General features: G+C 41.4%; 1 protein-coding gene across 1 annotated transcript; it reads right to left on the bottom strand.

The window, feature by feature from the left end:
- Positions 1-7,989: 7,989 nt before the first annotated feature.
- VCAM1 (vascular cell adhesion molecule 1) lies at positions 7,990-20,469 on the bottom strand. Its single transcript, XM_063135712.1, has 8 exons — positions 20,267-20,469; positions 18,152-18,430; positions 15,848-16,168; positions 14,773-15,045; positions 13,787-14,053; positions 12,254-12,520; positions 11,737-11,931; positions 7,990-9,844 (listed from the first exon to the last, which is right to left on the bottom strand). Exons 1-8 carry the CDS (start codon positions 20,322-20,324, stop codon positions 9,684-9,686), a joined length of 1,821 nt encoding a protein of 606 aa, XP_062991782.1. The 5' UTR covers positions 20,325-20,469; the 3' UTR covers positions 7,990-9,683.
- Between the last annotated feature and the right edge of the window lie 453 nt (positions 20,470-20,922).

Genomic DNA, 20,922 nt, shown 5'->3' with positions numbered 1-20,922 from the left:
TGAGATCATACAGCAGATATTGCAGAAGGAATAAGTGGAACATGAAGTTAACAGCATGGCTTAGAGAACAACCAAGTTCAAAACACACACTGTAGGAGCCCCAAAAGAAAAATGGAGGATCAGCTTCTGGAGAAGAGAATTCCAGAGGCCTAAGTAGCAAACTGTTTGTGAACCTTGAAATGTGGCGTTCTCCCTTGGACTGTTATTTGTATTTCCTCCTCTATAAAGCCTGTTTTTACATCTTTTTCTTGTCTTGTTCTGCTACCTACATTTTCTTTCATCTCCAACTTTCAATCTTTTCTTTTTTCCAAATCCTGTCATTTCTTCTCTCCTTTTCCTTTCATACTTTAACTCTCCTTAATTAAATTGTACCATATCCCCCCCAACCTACCAGTATCTTTCTACCCTCCTCCCTATATATTATGACATATACACATTTATCTATATATCTTCCCAAACAACAGCTATCTCTACCTATAAAGCTGAAAGTACGTATGTGGGTTTGTATGTCTGGAAATGTTCACCCACTCCCAGATGAGTTAGAAACTTGAAATTTGGTACACTGATAGGTCTGGCTGTACAATGTACAAGAAATGCAAATTATTCAGTTTTAAGTATTTTAAAAGAATTATTCAGTTTTAAGTATTTTAAAAATTTTTAATAAAAAAACATAGGCTTACACCTACAACTCCCAGCATGCCTTGGGCAGGAGGCCAGACTTATCAGCCTTTGGCAGCCATTGTGAGATAGAAAACACTCTGTAAAAAAATATAAGAAACTATTGTCAAGGACTGAGGTGCTTCCCGCCCCCCACCCCAATGCTTTGGCATTGGATGCAACCAAGAGCCTAGCAACAAGCCAGCCAAAATGAGATATCATCTATTCCTGTAATTTTTACTTCATGTTCGTAAACTGGATTTATTTATTTACTAGCTGTACCCTGCCACGCGTTGCTGTGGCTCAGTCTGGTTAAATGGAAAAGAAAGAAAAGAGAAAGCGCACGTTTCTAATATGTTTAATTTCACAATGCTTGTGGGTATACAATATTTTTAGTTGTTCCATTGTCTGTGTAGATATAGAGATTGTCTGGTTTGCCGACTCTAAAACACGCAACATATAATTGTCCATGTGAGAAGCAATCTGTGTCTAGATCTAAACCGCACAATTCTAAAGATTGGCCCTGAGCTTTGTTGATGGTGATTGCAAACGCCAATCGAATTGGGAATTGCAATCTCTTAAATTGAAATGGCATATCCGTTGGAATCATAGGAATGCGAGGAATGAGGACATCTTCACCTTTGAAAGGTCCTGTCAAGATTGTTGCTTCTACTGCAAGCCGCGTGCTGTTGCAAAGCTTTGGCTGGTTGATATTTTGCAACATGATAATTGGCACGATTTTCAATTGCAGTACGTGCGGTGGCATCCCTGGCAGATCGAGTGAATTCAAAAATTATGTTGGATAATTAACCGCTTCATCTGCTTCCACAACAGTGTCGACGGACTTGTATGTGACTGCCTCGCTTTGAATGTTAGACTGAATAAAATTGTTAAGTTCGTAGACGTCTTTGTTCTTGGCCGCAAGAATAGCTCGTTCACTCAGCCAATCGTGATTCTTATAATTGGTTTGAATATTGGGAAATACTTTTTGAACCAATTCTTCTTTTGACGTCACTAAATTGCAGAAGTTATGAGGCAATGAAATTCGTCCTGAGGTCAGATCAACCGGCACCTTTCTGTTCCCAATTTCCAGCAATTGACGTGAGAATATCTCAGCTGATCGATCGTTTTGCAGCTGGACATGCATATTTGTAGTTAATTTTAACGTCTTTACGTGTCACCACAAAGAGTATTTCAGGGAAGCATTTATTTCGTCCGCTGGTGTCGATTGAGGAATTACAGGTAATGTTTGCCTGAAATCTCCTGCAAGCAATATTATTGCGTTCCGAAATGGTCTGATGTTTCCACGCAAATCTTGCAATGATCGATCAAGAGCCTCGAGGGATTTTTTGTGTGCCATTGTGCATTCATCCCAAACAATAAGTTTGCATTTTTGCAATACTTTTCCCATGCCGGATGCTTTGGAAATGTTGCACGTGGGAGTTTCAATGAATTGCATGTTCAATGGTAATTTCAAAGCGGAATGAGCAGTTCTTCCACCTGGTAGCAATGTCGCAGCTATTCCGGATGACGCAAGAGCTAAGGCTATGTCATTTTGGGATCGAATTGTTGCCAGAATCAATGTAATTAGGAACGTTTTACCAGTTCCTCCTGGCGCATCTAAGAAGAAGATTTTTCCAACCCCGTTATTTACAGTTTGCATTATTTGATCATAAATGTGATTTTGCTCAAGCGTTAGCTTAGGAATATTTGATTACACATACGACAAAAGATCACCCGTGTTGTAATTTTGTTCACGACGCAATTCTACATCGAACAAAGCAGGAGCAGATCGATTTGGTGATGGCATTCCCAATTGATTGAGAACTTTGTTTGCGATTTCTAAGCACAAATCTTCAATCATTATCAACGCTTCGTTGTAGATTTCTGCTGTGAAATCCATGTTCATATTTGAATTTTCGTTGCGTATTCGACGGAAAATAACTTCAGCCATGTCCGATTTATATTTCTCCCATAACTCTGTTGGAGATGAAGGAGAGCAGGCGGTCAATATGATTGCAAACAATGCACGAATTTGATTTGGATATGACGTGTTGCACCCGTCATTAATGCATACATCCCAGTGTCGGTCGTTCTCCAATAAATTCAGAGCTTGACATGCACTGCGGAAAGTGGCATGTGTAACGTCATTGACAATTCTCAATTGCTGGAAAGACGTTGTACCGGCCACATTTACCAACAGCATGCGAAGAAAGAAGCATTCATCTTGATTGGGATGCATGGTGTACAGTCTGCCTATCGTAGTTTCTTTGAATATGCCAGGTTGTCCGTCGACTCGTTCTCCTCGTTTGCGTCGTTCAAATGTTTTTCTACTTGCATTCCATGTGTAATATGTAGGCTCTTCCGAATACAGCAGTGTTTTTGCAAACGCGTCATTTTGACATAAGGTGAAGAAAGCAGTTAATGTTGTAGCCAATGGATTCAGGGCTATTTGTTGCACATTTGCAGCTGTGAAATAAACGCCAATCCACTGCCTCTGCCTTCTCTCCTATTTGCATAAGTGGCTTGGAGGAGGCTTCTGGGCTTTTATATACCCTATTTCTTCGATTCTAAGACACACTTTTGTCCCCATCTATAATATAGTTACATAAAAACACGTGCATATTCGAATGCAATGTTGTGTCAAAATTTCAAAGCAATCGGTGAAGAACTTTCGGAGATTTTAGATTAGGAACAAACGAACATTTACATTTTTATTTATATAGAAGATTACATTTTTATACCACCCAATAGCCGAAGCTCTCTGGGCGGTTCACAAAAATTAAAACCATGAAGAGCATAAAAACAACCAACAAATTTAAAACACAAATACAAAATACAATATAAAAAGCACAACCAGAATAAAACCACTCAGCAAAATTTGATATAGGTTAAAATATGAGATTAAAACAGCAAAGTTTAAATTAAAGTTAAATTAGGTGTTAAAATACTGAGAAAATAAAAAGGTCTTCAGCTGGCGATGGAAAGAAAACAATTTAGGCCCCAGATGGACCTCTCTGGGGAGCTCATTTCACAACCGGGGTGCCACAGCAGAGAAAGCCCTCCTCCTAGTAGCCACCTGCCTCAGTTCCTTTGGCAGGGGCTCACGCAGAAGGACCCATGTGGATGATCTTAAGGTCCGGTCAGGCACATATGGGAGGAGGCATTCCTTCAAATAACCTGGCCTCAAACCGTTTGCAGGCTGATGCAGCTGAAAAATAGTATATCCCTTTAAAATAAAGACCAGAGCGGTAAAGCAACAGTTTCTGCAGCTGAAACTCTCCCCACGGCCTGAGTTTGATCCCAGCGGAAGCTGGTTTCAGGCAGCCGGCTCGTGTCGACTCAGCCTTCCATCCTCCCAAGGTCGGTAAAATGAGTACCCAGTTAGCTGGGGGAAAGGTAATAACGGCCGGGGAAGGCAACGGCAAACCACCCCGCTATAAGACCTGCCAAGAAAACGTCAGCGAAACCTCCAATAGTCACTAATGACTCAGTGCTTGCACGAGAGGTTCCTTTCCTTTCCTTTTTCCATGAATCTATGAGGTCACAATAACACCTATACAACAACACTCTGAATTCCAGCTGAATTGTCAGTTCCTTTTCATTTCAAAATGCTCTTGGGACAGTTGGGAAGCAGATTGGACTCCAGAGATCGTTGTTAGGTTCCAAATATTCAAGTTATTCAGGGACCCAAGCAACACTGGGTATATCACTTAATATGTAATATATATCTAAGTTTTACAGAGCTGTGTGCATAGGTGCTTTTGTTTAATAATTCCTATGTGTGTTTGTGTTTTAATGTAAACCTTCTGGATGACAGTTCAAATTAGAAATGGCTGAGAACAGTATACAAAATCTCTTCTACAAAATCTGTCATGGAAAGACACTATATTACACAAAGGCACAGAGAAACATGACACATCTATCGCTTGCTCAGCTATTGTAGAGAAATGCCACCAACAGCAGCCTCAACTGTGCCAACGCATTCTTGGCCACCAGCAAAACCTGGCCCCCATTTACCTGGAGGTACTTTTTAGTGTGATTCAGTTTAAAATTTATTTTCATCCATTCGGATTTGCCCCTCCTGTGGCACATGCAGCCACTTCAAGCGGCTTATACATGAGAAAAGAAAATACTTTTGTGTGGCAGACTGCAATGGAAACTAAATAGCTGGGTCATTTGTGGGTGGGGTCTCACAATATCAAGTCATTAAGCTAATGAGCAGATTTGTTGCAGTGCATAATTGAAAACAAAAGGCATCAACACTGTTTAGGGAGACCATGGGCCAGATCTACACCAAGCAGGATACAACACTTTAAAAACAGTTTGAAAACAGTATATGTAATGTGTTCTGGGCCTGAACAGTTGTCAAATCCATTATAAATCATTATAAGCAGTAGTGTAGATCATGCCCATATGGAAAGAAGGACAGGACTCCTCTAGCTTTAACAGTTGCATAGAAAAGGGAATTTCAGCACATGTCATTTCAGCTGGTGAAATTCCCTCTTCATCACAACAGTAAAGCTGCAGGAGCTACTAGAGTGACCAGATACAAAAGAGGGCAGGGCTCCTGCAGATTTAACTGTTGTGATGAAGAGGGATTTTCACCAGGTGCTGTATGCATACAAATGACACCTGCTGAAATTCCCTTTTCTATGCAACTGTTAAAGATACAGGAGCCCTGTCCTCCTTTCCATATGGTCACCCTAATCAACACACTTACTTCTTTAAAGCAGTTAAACTTATGTGCAAGTTCACTGCAGTGTATAAGGGGAGATTGAAAACAAAAGGCAAAGCAATCCCCAATTCCCCACTGTTCCCATGCTGAGTAAATGCAATTGACGACAATGTGATTTATTACTGAGTAGACATGTTTATCTGGGCTGTTTTCACCCAGGTATTTCTTGAGGTCATTAATATTATGTGAATATGGGTTACCTACACAGAAGGGAATTTTAAAGAAATCCCAAAAGCAACAAACTGACTTTCTTGGGGAAAAATAAAACACGATCAGTGGTGGGGTGAAGCCAACTCCTCTCCTTCTATCCACCTTTTGCTGACGAAGCTTTCTCTTACTCCTTGCAACACTCTCCCCCAGAGCCACCTCCGAAGACAGTATCACAAGTTGAGGTCACTCAAGGCTTGTCTATATGCTCTGTATACCTGATTGTGGCAGCGCAGTGGCACTGCGTTGTTTATGCGCTGCTGCCGCCAAATTACAGCCACATCCGGCTCCCCCCGAAACTGCACTGTTTCAGTGTTGTTTTACCACGATTTTTTCAGTTGCTCCAATGCTACTATGTTGTTTCCTCGTCTGTCAGTGACAGCTTTGGTTTGGGTTGTGAAAGCGGGCATAGCCCTGATACAAACCGACCCCTCGGTGGCAGGTGGTGACTCTGCCGTTTCCTCCTCTACCCACCCTGTTTCCTCCCGTATTTTTTTAAATTTTATTTCTAGATAGACACTGCATTGCAACTTGTCTTCAGAGAGCAACTGTGGTTCATTTCGGTCCTTCATCTTTTAGGGTTGGGGGGAGGAGGGGGAAGTTTAGCAGAGAGGCTGACTTCTCAAGACCACTCCAGCCTGAAATTGGCAAGAACAGAGCTGGGATTTTTTTAACCGGCTGTGATTGGGTTGGGTGGCCTGCGCTCACCTGTGTAACTCTATTGCTGCCGCTTCGCAGAAGTGATGCTGCAGGGTTTTTTGGGTGGTGGTGGTCAGGAGGCAAAGTGGCATCATATAGACACGGCCACAGACTCCCAAACCACACTGAAGCTGATGTGATGAGAAAATCCGTCACAAAATGGCTTTGCAAAAATGTGGGACGCTCTCCCCAACAGTAAATGGGTCTGAATGTGAGCAACAAATATTACAAAGGAAAAAAGCAGAGCAGATTGGAAGCAATAGATTTCTACCATAGGCAGCAAAACTGCTGATCAAAAAGATAATGGTTTGGGGTATCTTGAACCCCGGTAGTAGCAGCCCCCCTACCTTTCCCAGTTGTTTCTTCCCAGCTAATCGCCAACTTAAAAACCTCCAAGCTACCTGATCTACTCTGCTTGTCTCTGGATCCAAACTGCAACCATCACTACCAGAAGAGGCAGGAGAGATTTTCAGTCATTCGTCCCCATTCACATATCAATCAACCCTGACTATTAGCAGGTAATAGCTATGAGAAGGGGGGAAATTTCACATCACGAGGGCCAGAAATAGAAGGAGTTGGGCAATTCATTTGTTCGGTGATAAACAGGGTCACCCCGTATCAACATGACTGTTCTTCCTCCTTACACAGCCAAGTTCCACTCAGAATCAGATACTGCTGATTCAAAGGTAGACTATTTCAGATATCAGCTTCCTCAGTGAGAGTAACCAGAAAATGTAAAAGCAAAATTGAAAGTAACTAATAGAAAGTGTAGGCATTTCCTGGGGAGATTTATGTTGGAGCAAAGATTGCTGCTTTGTTTATCTAACTGGCATATTTGGGCTAGGCTAACGGTGATCATCACAAAAGTTGTGCAGCTGATATCCAACATGTGAGTCATGAAGAAAAGAGCGTGAGAGTGCTAGAAAAGCCCATGTGTAGAATTGCCATTTCCTCATTCAAAAAGGAAACTTCACTAGGCTGGCCCAAGGTATCTTGGTACTTAAAGGTGGACAATTCAAGTTGACCCCCCGCTCCCTGATAATAAATAAAAATTAAACAATGAAGAATCTTTAACAACATCCAACATTAGCTGCCTGAGGTGGTTTTGTTTGACCCCAGAAGAAAGGATTGTCTGAGTACTGGATTCATTTTCGCCCAATGTGAAATTTCGTTTCTGTTCTACTCACCAATCTACCCCCATGGAGTTCATAAACAATTCACCCTCTATAAGGGTGGGCCTTACTATTAGGAGAAATGAGACAGCTTCTTCAGGCAACAGATGCTGGGTATGAGGAGTGGCAGGCAAAGTGTTGGGAGAACAGAGCCATGAGGACCCCAGCTAGGTCCAACGTTGAAGTAGGGTCCAATTTCCAGTTCAACTGGCTTCTGAGCATGGAAGTGGGAAGTAGGAGGGGCACCATCTTGTCCCTCAGCTCAGGCAGCAAAGTGTCTTGGTCCAGCCCTGTCTGCATCCTGGCCAGCAAACTGCTGGTTTCTCACCTCTGTATAAAGCACCAGACGCACGATGAAGCCATAGCTCTGCCATTCACCTACCAGCTCCTTTTCCAGTGATCGACAGAATACATAAGGGCCTACAGCTGTAGCGACACTTACAATTAAACAAATCAAGGTTTATAACAAAACTTTGAAAGTGCTGTGAAGAATAGAGCCAGACTTATAAAGGAAGTAAAAGTACTTTTATTTACAAAGTTAATCACACATCAGCTATTTACAGCAGTTTGGCTATTTCGCCATCCAACCAAACGAGGATTTACAGATGGGAACAGAGGTAATGTAAACACCAATATTCTATTTCACAGCATAAAACTGTTTCTATGAACAAATTTAAATAATACTGTGCAAGAAGTAAAAGTACCAACAACATGAATTTGTGGGTGGGGGTGTCAAAACACTTTTTAAAAATGAAGACAAACCTATTCCTTTAACAGAAACTAAGGCCATTTCTACACCTGCCATTTTTCCAGGGATCATCCTGGGATCATCCCTGTGCATGCAAATGACACAGGGGATCCCGGGAGCAGGCAGGGACGATCCCTCCATTTTCCTGGGATAACCCTTAGGTGTAGAAAGGGCCAGCCTTAATTTTATTCAGACATCAAGAATGAAATCACAAAACATACCTGCGTTAAAAACCTTTGTCAGTTTATACCAGCTAAACTGTGGAATAAGAATGTTGGAACTGTAGTTTGGAAAAGGCTGCTGAGAAACCTCCATTAGAATCCCATAGTCCTACTCACAGAATTTCAGTTCACGGTGATGTAGCTTTATGAAACTGTTAGATTCATAAAGGGAGGATGGGGGTACATATCCGAACATGGTGCCATAAACATATGTTATTAGTGGACACCTTGCTTTCTGCCATAGTTAAATACTTTTAAGTACTAATGATTTTAATTAAAGAATTAAGTGCACACTTAAAAATATCTCCTATTGAAATCAACTGGACTTTCAAATGATCAGTTTCAGTTGGATTCATATCCACACTGAAAAGAAAGTGCTCCACAATAATACAAACACGCTATGTTACTTTTTGAACAATCTGGTGACTACTATTCTACTACTTGTAGAATAAAATGTCTATATACAGAAGTAATGGGGTTATTACAGGTTTGCAAATTAAAATATTCAACTTTGTATGACACATGTTTTCAGGAAATCATATATTACGTACAAGGAAGGCCTAATGCTTTTAGGATTTCCTTCTGTGGAGGCAGTTCTACTCGAAAACAAACATCTCTCCTGTTATTAGCAGGCAGTGTCTCTGCATCCCAACCCCACTTAGCTTAGTTACAAAAGAAAAAGCTTTATCACGTTTTTAAATTACACCAAGAAACTCAGGACAGTATACATTGTCACTACCCATTTTATCCTCACAACAACCCTGTGAGGTAGGTTGACCTGAGGAATACGGTGCTTCCGGACACCTCCTAGCGCTACCAATCAAAATGCATTGTACAGCTATTTCTCTCTTTAACTGGTTTTTTCGTGGTCGAAAATCACAAGAGGACTACAAATGGAAAACAAAGTCATTTGAACCCCCATAAAAAAACATTGCACAATCAATGCCTCATGTGAAAGTGGCCCTAGCGACTGGCCCAAAGTCACCCAGTGAATGTTATGGCTCTGTGGGGACAAACCTGAGTCTTCTCAGTCCAACTCATTAACCACTGCTACATCACACTGCCTTCTCAGTGTCTTATGAAACTGCATAATGTTGGTTTAGGTCCTTTTCAAAGCAGGACAAATCAATGCATCCCACACTGAGTTATGATGAGAAAGTCCACCAAAGTTTCAAGGTAATACACAATGTTATCTGCTTATTTAAACTTGCAGAAAATGTGTGGTTACTCTCTCTTTTTTCTTACACTTTTGGTTTCATTGACCTTACAAGACTGTAGAATCCATTGATCTTTGCCTTCCTGGAGATGTAAATCAATATTGCTGCCATGGGACCTGCTGCTGTTGCTAAGCAAGAAACCACGATGATCACAGGAATCACGTAATCTGGTTCTTCCATTTTGGCTGGAAAAATTGAGAGAAAAGGAAGTCGAAGCTGAATGAAAGATGAAAGCTTTTGCATAGGTCATGCTAGCTTAAAGTCAAGTATCTCTTAAGGACGTGCATTCCCTTCTTGATTTTACATTACCCCCTACTGACACTCAAATGCTTGGGGCATTGTATTCAGGAGTCATATATATTCTTAATGACTTCAGTTTTTCAAATGTTGGTCCTTATGCAGTCAAAATAGCAACATCCATCAATATAAGAAGAGCCATGCTGGATCAGACCAAGGGTCCATCTAGTCCAGCATTCTATTCACACGGCCGACCAGCTGCCCATGGGAAACCCAGAAGCAGGACATGAGTACAACAACACCCTCTCACTCATGTTCTCCAGCAACTGGTGTACATAGGAATGTTGTATCTGATTACCTTCATATAGTCATATAGTGATCAGGACTAGTAGCCACTGATGCCTAAGAGAAAGGTATCAGTAGACAAGGGGGAAGCCTGGGGTTTTCAGAAGTACAAAAAATTTTTAGGGGAAAAACATCCAGTGCTGGCTCCAGATTTTGGAGGGCCTTTGGGCAAGACACCTCCATGAGCCCCTCTCCTTCAGTAAGTCTACCTTCTCATCAGCACTGATACCAATCCTCCTCCTCTCTCACTGCTGCCTCTTGCTTTCTTTCCAGGCAGATGAACAAGCAGGCTGTGGCATTTCCTGCTCCTCCTTCACGCTACCACTGTTGTCTGGGCCAAAGCCAGGGAAACAGGCAGCTTGCAATGGTGAAGAGGAAGAGCAGGGCCAGGGGACGCTTGTCAGTGCGACCCCTGCTCTGTGTGTCCCTTGTGCCTGACTATGTCAACCACTGATGCCAGTCCTGGAAATGCCCTCAAACAGCCCAGGGAAAACTGAACATGGAATGCTATCTAACTGTTGGGAGAAGAAAAACTATGGGCCCGGGAATGGGAATACAACAGAAAGGATGGGTTTTTTTTTAACTCTCCATACTGCATTTTGTTGTAAGTCTCACTTATCTTTACTGAAGCAAAGAAAAACATGATATTTCCATTCTCCCTTCCTTTTACTATTTTCCCAGGGTTTTGCTAAGTAGTAAAATTTTAAAAATATGTCTGGTTTGCAGTTAACAAAACCAGCATAGGAAAAAGGGAAGCACCTGACCCAGACATGACTTGGGCATGGGCACAAAATGAAATCAGTGCAATATATTTACAGTTATTCAAAATAATTCTTAATTAGGTCACGCACTCTTGCTTCAGATTGAAATAGTTAGCAGCCGGGCAACCATGTGGGATGCACCAGACCAGACCAGACCAAATAACCATGTGTGGAAAGCGTGATAGCCAAGTTGTTATGTTATCTGGGAATATCTTTTGGTGCCTATTTTGGTACTGCAGCAAGTGGTAGCGAGGGAAAGTGCTTTTTGTTGCTCTGATCATGCCCTGCGCACCAAATCCAAGAAATCTTGAGTGTAGAGTTTGCAGGTCAGATGTAATTGTGTAATTGTGTGTTAAATCTACTCCAATTTTTGCATTGAACAAAAATAAATTAATGGCAAAGTGGAAGCCTTATTTAAAATGGATGTTCCTTTGCCATTCAGGACCTTTAACGCTGTGGCAGCAGTGCGGTATAGTGGATAGACTGAATAGATTACTGGAATGCGGTGACTCAGGTTCAAGTTGCCATGATGCTCATTCCATGACGCAAGGCCAATCGCTCTATCTCCACCTAACCTGTAGTGCAGTGTGTGCTGCAAGTGCTCTAGAGCTCCCTGAAGGGACGGCAGAATGCAAATGGACAGACAGACAGACTGTCACGACCACCACATCATTTGCTATGAATATGCAATGACTGAGTGGGGAGGTAGGATGTGGGGGCTGCAGATTACCTACCGATGGTTGTTTTGTTATCTTCTGTACCATTTCCAATATTATCAATAACATTCTTCACAAAGGTGATTGTATCAATTTTGGTAGTTTCGTTTTCCATCTGATCTTCTTTGTCGACAGCTTCTTGATGTGTAGCAACTTCTACTTCAGTAACACTTCCAGGCCAATCAGTTAATGCTGGAGTAGTTGGTGAAATGACTGAAGATAAAGAAGGGGGAGGGAGTAGCAGTGTTAATCAACAGTCTGATCATCAAAAAAAGGAAGGTTTATTATACTATTTGAATACCGGCAAATATTGTGGGCGGGGGAGAAACAGGATGCTAAATACATATAAAATGTGTTCCAATAGTTGGCAAATATTTGAGCATCCTGAGATTAGCTGGAGAATATTCCGACATTAAACCTCAGAGAATTTTTCAAGAAACACATTAGTTTCATTTCTGCCCTAATCTAAAAAGAAGAGTATAATCTGACCCCAGAAATTCAAGTAGAATTTGTTTCATGGTACATTTTAATTTACCTTCAACAATTAATTCGACTGCTTTGTTGTCTTTTCCAACCCAGTTAACGCCTTCACAATGATAATGCCCCATATCCTCAGCCTCAACATTCTCTATGGTTAAGGTTGCATCTTCTGAAATAAGCTGTAAATCTCCATTTGCTAGCTGCTTTCTCCAGGAAACGTTTGGAGTGGGTTTTCCATAGGTAGAACAAATCATAGTTACAGCTTCACCTTTCTTCACAGTGTTAGAAGGAGTAACACTGACTGTTGTGTTCCTTGGCCCATCTAAAACCAAACACAAAATTGTACTCTTTGTTATTGATGTTATGCAGTAAGTTTATTATTGATTGATTGCATTTATATCCTAACTTTTTTTCCATTTTTTGCAGTCAGCATAAGTTTAGGTGGTAGCTCTGAGTTCAGAAGATCTGTAAATATCTTCAGAGGAAAAGCTATGGCTGAAACGCCTTCAAAGTGCCAGCGCCCAAGAGACTATAGTTCTAAGAATTAAAATGGAATCATCTCCATTTCTGGTCAGAAGAGAAACAGGCAACATTCTGGGCCAAAATTGGGATTGGTCGTTCCAGAATGTGCAATGGAAATACTAACTGCTTTCTTTGAACAACCAGGAGTCTTACCCTTATGATTGAAGGAATGAAGGCTGAGGAAGCTAGGTAGGTGGTCTAGGTATGTGTTTACAGATATACTATCTTCAGTGCCATGTTGTGAAGTATCATGCTAAGTCTAACCTTGGCCTCCAAATTCATGCAACTGCACTTCATCACATCCATCCCTTACAATCTTTACACCTCCTTTCCTCAACTCCAAACCAGACAAAATCTCAGCTTTCCCCATCCTGGTGCCCCTCCAGATTCACAGCACCCCCAATCAACACACACAATAGCTAGTGCTGGCTGGGGATCATGGGAGTTATAATCAAACACATCCAGAGGGCACCAGGATGGAGAGGACTGATTTTTAGAGAGCCTGGGGATCTATCTTTGCTTAATTTCCTTTGAAAAAGAACCTTGTATACTGATAGTGTTTAAATCAGACAACATGGTCTGATTTAAGGAATTATCTGTGCAACAGAATCTTCAACCAACAGTGAAGTACATCATATAATTGAGAGTTGGGATACTGGAATGGCCAAGAACACACAGATTGAGCTGGAAACTCCCTGTGCGGCCTTAAGACATATGCAATATGGGAATGGATGCTTACTTATTTATTTCACCTATTTATATCCCACTCTTCAAAGTTTTCAGAAAGTGGCTTACTAGACAAGTAAAACAGTAGGAATACAATTCAAATCAATCAGAAAGTTCAGTTAAAGAAAGAAAAGAAAGGAACACAGCCATCAAATTATGAATTATAAAAGGCCTTCTAAACATAAGAGTTTTCAATGGCACCTTAAGGCAAGAAGTCAGGGGGCTTGGCAACCCTCACCCTGCCATACGAGGCTGTGTTACTAAAATAAAGCAGGGTGAAGTACTTGTAAAGCTCAGAAATCTTATATAGATTCTAAGTATTGTTATTATGAAAACTTACATTCCACACTTAGAGTTCCTGACATTTTGCTTCCCCCAAATTCATTCTTCACTTCACACTCATAGTCCCCTGCATCATCAGGGGTCACTCTTGAGATGTGAACAAATCCATCCTGGCTATCAAGTATGACATCCTTATTGGCAGATTTCCTCCTTATGATGATGCTGGCAGCAGGGTTGCTCTCTGCAGAGCACTGCAAAGTAACACTTTCCCCTTCTTGGACTGTTGTAGCAGGATGGATGGAGAAGTTGAGATGTTTAGGGGCACCTGCATGAAGAGAAACACCCATTTGCAAGCCTGGCTTTAGTGTTCATTGTTAGAGATTTTACAGGTCTGATATACTTAATTGCCATACTCGAAGGTTAGTAAAGTGGACATTTATGAGATTATATATCCAGTCAAACGAACTTGTGCAATTTCCTACAGAAATAGAGCTGGTCTGCACATAAAGCTCCATCCCTCAAGCTCCTTCCTAGTGACTTCAGATTTCCTCTTTCGATTAAGTCTGTATTCACAAGTCTAGGCCACCAAGAAATATCCCAACATCATGTCCACACAGTGAGACCAGATTGTAACTAGGGAATATAATCTCAAAATTACTCGTGGTATTAAGGACCATTGTAATGCTCCATTGGTGTTACCATAAAGACACCCCAAACCTCTGGTTTGTAATGAGTTTGAAGCGGTTACAGGGATTCATCGACAATAATAAGTAATATCTTGTAACAGCAAATTAGTTCCTTTTATCTTTCCCAGTATAAAATGAGACTGGGTATAATTAAGAAAGCAAGACTATCAAAGAGCAGCAAGGCTGTTGTCAATACATTATTTTTGCTGATAGGGAAATAAGAGGTGAGAGAGACATACAAAGACAGAGGCAGGTGAGGAAAGAAATCTGTAACTTTCTCTTATGCAGTTATCTCATTATTTAATGTTTTACTGCTGTACTGATTCTTGACAAGATGTTCCATCCTGCAGCTTCATACCTTGTACAGAGATAGACACCATTCTCTTCTCCACTTCTTTTGTGACTTCATTTGTGACTTCACAGATGTAGATTCCCAACTCGGAGAACTGAGCATTTGGGATGGAGAGATTGTAATGTTCTCCAATAAACTGGACAGTTTCGTTAGCTAGCTGCTTCTTCCAGACAACCTTTGCTGGTGGATGACTTTCAGTCGCACAGCTAAGTGTCAGCGTTTCCCCTTCAAACAGGGTGTTGCCTGGAGATGCAGTGATGTGAGTATTCCGTGGGCCATCTTGAAGAAAGCAAAAAGCAAGTTAAACTAGCCAAATATAAAATGTACATTTTACAATGCATGCCAAAAAAGAGGAGACTGTTGAAAATCATAAGGAAATTATGTAAATGCCCCAAATTATGTTTATTAAATTATGTTAGTACTCTATTAAAAATACCCAAAGTCATATACAAACAAACACAGAGAAAGCAAGGCAAAAATACATTAACAGCATAATACAAAATCCCCAAGCCATCAAACCTATAACATGTCCGTAAAAACCATCACTATGTATCAACCATCATAATATTCCTCAGTAAAACCTCTATATCTGATCATAGCTGTTCCATCAATTGTACTAAAACAGCTTCTATCAATTATATCAGTTCATATTGTGGGTGCATGTTTGGTTGCTGTCGGTCCAAATTGGTAGGAATGGGCATGAGACAGATGGGACCAGTACAAGGAAGATGCTTTGTTGGTACCACTTTGGGAATGACTTTTGGAAAGCACGGCCCCTCCCTCTGCAGCTTCAAGTGGAGATAGGGAGGGGTGTGAGGAAGAACCTCAAAAGGCAATGAAAGCTTCTTGGAGGAAAGGCAGCATAAAAGTATAATAAGCTAAATGATTTAATTCAGGTATATTCGTGTCGTACTGCTGATGACAAGTATGTGAGACCTAGGATAATATATTTAGGTTACAATCCTATACCCACTTACCTGGGACTAAGCCCTATTGAGTAGACATGTATAGGATTGCCCTCCTAAGACCTTCAAACCTTAATGCAAATGTTTCCTAAAGCCCAATATCTTAAGATACTTACAGTGTATATCGAGTAGGTGCACAGTCTGCCTCTGTTTGGGCTCAAACTTCATTTTCTCAATTGGCAATTCAGCTATGCATGCAATCTTTTTTCCAATATCTTCCTCTGTGGGAGTAAAGATAATATCCACATTTTTTGTCTGTGGTGACCAGAGAGCTGGCTCCTCAAAAAAATCTTTTTGGTGAACAATTTTCTCTTCTTTCTTCAGCGATACTTCCAGTCGGTCAGAAGGATACACTTCAGGAACAATGCAGGTGATTTTAGCCGGTTTCCCAAGAACGAGTGGGCTGTTGATCTTAATAATAGGATCACTGGGGAATGCTAAAATAAAACATAAAGAAACATTACTTGAGAAAGGTTCGATAACATATGAATTCAGGCTGAGATTTCAACATGTTGGGCCTGTTCAGACAACACACTAAAAGCTCCATCACACCTGGGGAAAAACTCTGGCTACCGTGGCTTCTCCGCTCCTGGTTTTGTTGCTCAGTTATTCCTGTTTGAAAACAGGAAGTAAACAATGAGCACGAGGCCCATTCAGTTGGGTGCTGCTTCTCCCAGACTTTTTCTGGTTTTTCTTGCAGTGCAAGGAAGGCCAGAAGGGGCAGAAGGGGCAAAAGAGGCAGAAGATGTCATGTGAGGGACCTGTGAAAAATCCGTGAGTGCCCAGTAATGAGCGTGCAATAAAATGCTTGTCAGATGGAGCTCTCAGTCATGGTTAGGCCACTAACTCTTTTGTAGCAATGGTCAGTGAGCGTGTTTAAACCATGGTTATGCTGCCACCATGGTTAGGAATGGTTCACGCGACTCACCAAGTCATGCTAAACCATAATGCTTAGCTCAAGATGCTTAACCACCATGGCCTAGCAAGTCATCTGAACAAAGTCATACTCTGCATTCAGAATGGGTTAGGCCACCATTTTGGATAAGAGCTGCTCCTCATGTTATGATATAGGCCAGCTCTCCTATGTCACAACTGAAGATAAGTGAAAGAACAGCATGTGAATTTCCATGCAAGTGTTCTTGCCTGACTTGTACAACAAACATATTGAGTTTACAAGTACCCTGAAAACTACTTTATACATATGTCTCAACACATGAATGCTTCCTAGACTTTTAGAAATGCAATTGTAAAGTTTGCTACAGAGATGTAATTTATAATGGGCACAATCCACACAGGGACTGAAAACAATGGAAGCTGTTCAAGGGATGAATAGTGCTTTGTGCATCTCCTATTCATTTCAACAAGGCTTGGGCAGGTGAATATTCCTCCTAGACGGTGTTTATTGCCACCATTAAATATATGGATTCAAGTTTTATATCTGACTCTCTTCCTGCTAGCTACATTTTCAAGTGCATACAGAATTGGACTTACTCTATTTCAGGAAGGGGGGAATGGACATAATTGGAAAATAGCTATTTTCACAGTGAATAATTTAGTGTTCATCTATGTTATACGGATTGGCTTTAAGAAAACAAAAACAGAGCAAGTGAGACAGTACCTATATGTGGAACAAAGAACATTTAAAATTCTGGGGTAGAATTCTGTTAAACTCAAAAACATGCATCCAACATTTTGCCCAGGAGTGTCAAACCTCTTTCAGCCCAAGGGCTGAGTTAAATTTAGGAGAAGCTCTCAGGGGTCATATGTCAGTGGTGGGTGGGACCAAAGACACCCCCCCCACACACACACAACGCAACATATTATAGCTTTATTATTAATTATTATTATTATTATTAATATAGCACCATCAATGTACATAGTGCTGTACAGAGTAAAACAGTAAATAGCAAGACCCTGCCGCATAGGCTTACATTCTACTGTTAGTTTTACCCTACCCTGTGCCTGCTTACCCTACCCTGTACCTGTTTGCATTCTCTTCCCCTCCTTATTGTTTTACTAGGATTTTATTAGATTGTAAGCCTATGCAGCAGAGTCTTGCTATTTACTGTTTTACTCTGTACAGCACCATGTACATTGATGGTGCTATATAAATAATAATAATAATAATAATAATAATAATAATAATAATAATAATGTACTTATTGCCAGTAAGTAAGCCTTATGAGAGGCATCTCAGCCTTTTAGAATAGGGAGGGGGACTACAACAGCCAGGAAGCCACAAAATGATTAACAATTTGGGGCAGAGGCAGAGGGCATGGCCTTGTGGGTAGCCCTGGCGCTCCAAGCAGGCTAGATTTGGTCCGTGATTCTGATTTAATCAATAGGTTGAAATGAGATTATTTAAGGCAGTTATGCATGAGAATGACTTATCCTATTCCTATTACAATTTAGGTACTTACAATAAATGTCAACCTTGACTCTCTTTTCTCTTTTCTCGTGTCCACAAAAAGCATTGCAGAGGTAGTTATTCTCATTTTCAAAGCCAACAGACTTTATCGTTAAGACTGAGCTGTTTCCTTGCCGGCTTGCAACCCCACCCAGTGGGCTGTCCAACTGGGTTCTCCAGGAGAAATCCGGGGATTTACAGCCCCTTGTGCGGCACTGTAGCACCAGCTTTTCTCCAATCTGTGCAGCAACTTCATGTCCTGGTACGATGTCCTCAATCTCAAACTCTTTAGCTGAAACGAGAGAAGAAATACACTCAGGGTGAATCTGTGTATGTAGTCCCATGGGCTTATACTTTGCTGTGTGGTATCTCTCACCGGATTGGCCTGCCTGTGTCAACATCCATCAGGTTGCCTATACTCAGAGGGCTGTTGCTCAGTCGTAGAGCACATGCTTTGTACACAGAAGTTCCCAGGTTCAGTCCCCGGGAGCTCCAGGTACGGCTAGGAAAGAATCCTGCCTGAAACCCTGGAGAGCTGCTGCCAGTCAGTGTCGAAATCCACTCACATAATGGGACTTCCTCCCCCTCTCCTTTCCACTGCAGCCCTCCAGGACAAATCTGCTCTGGAAGGTCCCTCAACCCTACAGAACATATTTTGAAGGGGGGGGGGGCTACAGGGAAGAGAAAGTCCCATGCTGAATCCCTTGACATCTCCTGGGGAACACAGCTAGACTTCCTATTAGGCAGGAATATGAGCTGTCAGGGAAGCAATTAATGGTTACTTCACAAATAATTTAATCCCAAATATTAGGATTTAATCTTATTTTAGTAATTTGTTCATATGCTGAGCCTTCCTCAACCTGGCACTGTCCAAACACACTGGATTACAACTCCTACCATCCCCAGCCTGCATATGATGCCTGGCTGAGGATTATGAGAGTCTGATCTGTCTGGAGAGCACCAGGTTGGGGAAGGCTGCTATCCCTGACCAATAACTCTTGACTTCTTTGGAAAATCTAAACTAATCCTATTCCATCCCTCTATTTACAGCCCCCTTTACACTTCCAAGGCTGCAAGACCTATTTAGGGAGTAAGTCCCATTGAATTCAACAGCACTTAAATCCAAGTAAAGATGCCCCAGATCATGCTGTAACTGTCTGAACAAATACTGACATTCTCAAACCAGGACTCAGTTTTGGGTGTCCTCATTTAAGTCTATGGCTGTGACAGTTTACAAGTATAAACATCTGACAGTAAATTAATTATATTATTACTTCAGTGGTTATTAAATTTCACTGGATATATTTAATACACAATTAATAAAATGAACTGTGGATGATTTCGGCTGCAATCCTAATTCACACTTACCTGGGAACAGGTCTCATTGAATTCAATGGGGGCTAATCTGAATAGATAAGATTGCACTGACATTTCTGAACAAATACATTTAATAGCATCATCTTACTTCCATTTACTGACAAGGCAATCCCCCTGCGTTCAATGGGGTTTACTCTTTAGTAAGTGTGTTTACAAGTGCAGCCTAAAGCTGATTAAGGTTCCCTTCTACCTATATGACTGAGGACTATAGTACAATCATTTAAAACAGCCTGCCCCAACTTGGTGCCCGCCAGATGTTCCCACAATCCCTGACCATTGGCCATGTTGGCTAGGGCTGTTGAGCATTGAAATCCAAAACGACTGGAGGGCATCAGGCTGCGTTAAAAGGTCTTCCTACCGCAAATGATTCTACGCTTGTTAAAACCATTCATCTACAAGGTTACAATATAAGCATTTCATATGACAACACCAGCATTTAATAATAACTTGTTAAAATGTGCATGACATTATTTATTCATTCAGTTTATGAGGTGTCCTATAGCCGAAGCTTTCAGGTCCACATACAGCAAAATAAAACAAAAACAATGATAAAGGCATATACTTAAATAGTTCAGTGGGGCTTACTGCCAGGTAAGGAGGTATAGGATTGCAGCCTAAACAAACTTATTTTCTGAACTGGGGTGAGTCGCGGGGATATATTCAAGTAGAGAAATGCCATTATTTCTTTCAAGCACAGGCTCCCCTCTGCACCCCCAAATAGAATAGAAAATAGCAAAACAAGCAAACTCACAAGTTCTGATGGACACGAGCAACAAAAACGCTGTCAGCGCTGAAGTGACTCTCGCCATTCGGCCGCGTTTGGTCTCGTCTGAAAGTGAGCTTGAGTTTGAAAAGGAAGCCGGCGGGGAAAAGCTCGACGCTGTTCCCTGAGGGGGGAAATAAACTTAAAACGGCAAGGATTTGGAAGCGTTTGCTTTGCAGGTGAATGCAGTGTAACGGGACCCTCCATCTCTTTCTTTTTATAAAGACAGGGCTGGGGGGTGGGCATGAGGAGGGGGCGTGGGAAGAAGGTTGGAATTTCCATGGCGGGAAACCCCATAAAACCAGGGTGGAAAACGAAAGTTTCCCCTCCTCAGCCCAGGAGGAGTCGGACGCTTGCTGGACTTGGCGCCCGCTGTTGCTTCCTGAGTTACGTTAGCATTTGCAAAAACAAAAAAAACCATGAGGCTCTCTCTGATAAGAAATTGTGTGAGGGGAAAATCAGTTTAAACGCAGGGTGGAAATAGGCTTTGCATTTTTACATAGAACGAGAAGTAATTTTAGGGGCCAATTTAAAGGGGGAAAGAAAAATCAGATCAAGCAGTGTAAGGGTTTAGTCAAGTCAAGGGTAAATAAACTGCTAACCTGGGAAGTCCAGTGTTCAAATCTTGCTGCAACCCTGCACAG

Source organism: Elgaria multicarinata, chromosome 1 (assembly GCF_023053635.1).
Source record: "Elgaria multicarinata webbii isolate HBS135686 ecotype San Diego chromosome 1, rElgMul1.1.pri, whole genome shotgun sequence".
Classification (NCBI taxonomy): Eukaryota; Metazoa; Chordata; class Lepidosauria; order Squamata; family Anguidae; genus Elgaria; species Elgaria multicarinata.
Note: the sequence above shows the minus strand (reverse complement) of the source record. Positions and strands in the feature narration are given on the sequence as shown.

Coding starts and splice junctions, on each gene's coding strand:
- VCAM1 (XM_063135712.1), bottom strand. CDS start 20,324: ATGGCGAGAGTCACTTCAGCGCTGACAGCGTTTTTGTTGCTCGTGTCC. Junction 18,431..20,266: donor GCTCGTGTCCATCAGAACTT/GTGAGTTTGCTT, acceptor CTCTCGTTTCAG/CTAAAGAGTTTGAGATTGAG. Junction 14,054..14,772: donor GGTGTCTATCTCTGTACAAG/GTATGAAGCTGC, acceptor CTCTTCATGCAG/GTGCCCCTAAACATCTCAAC.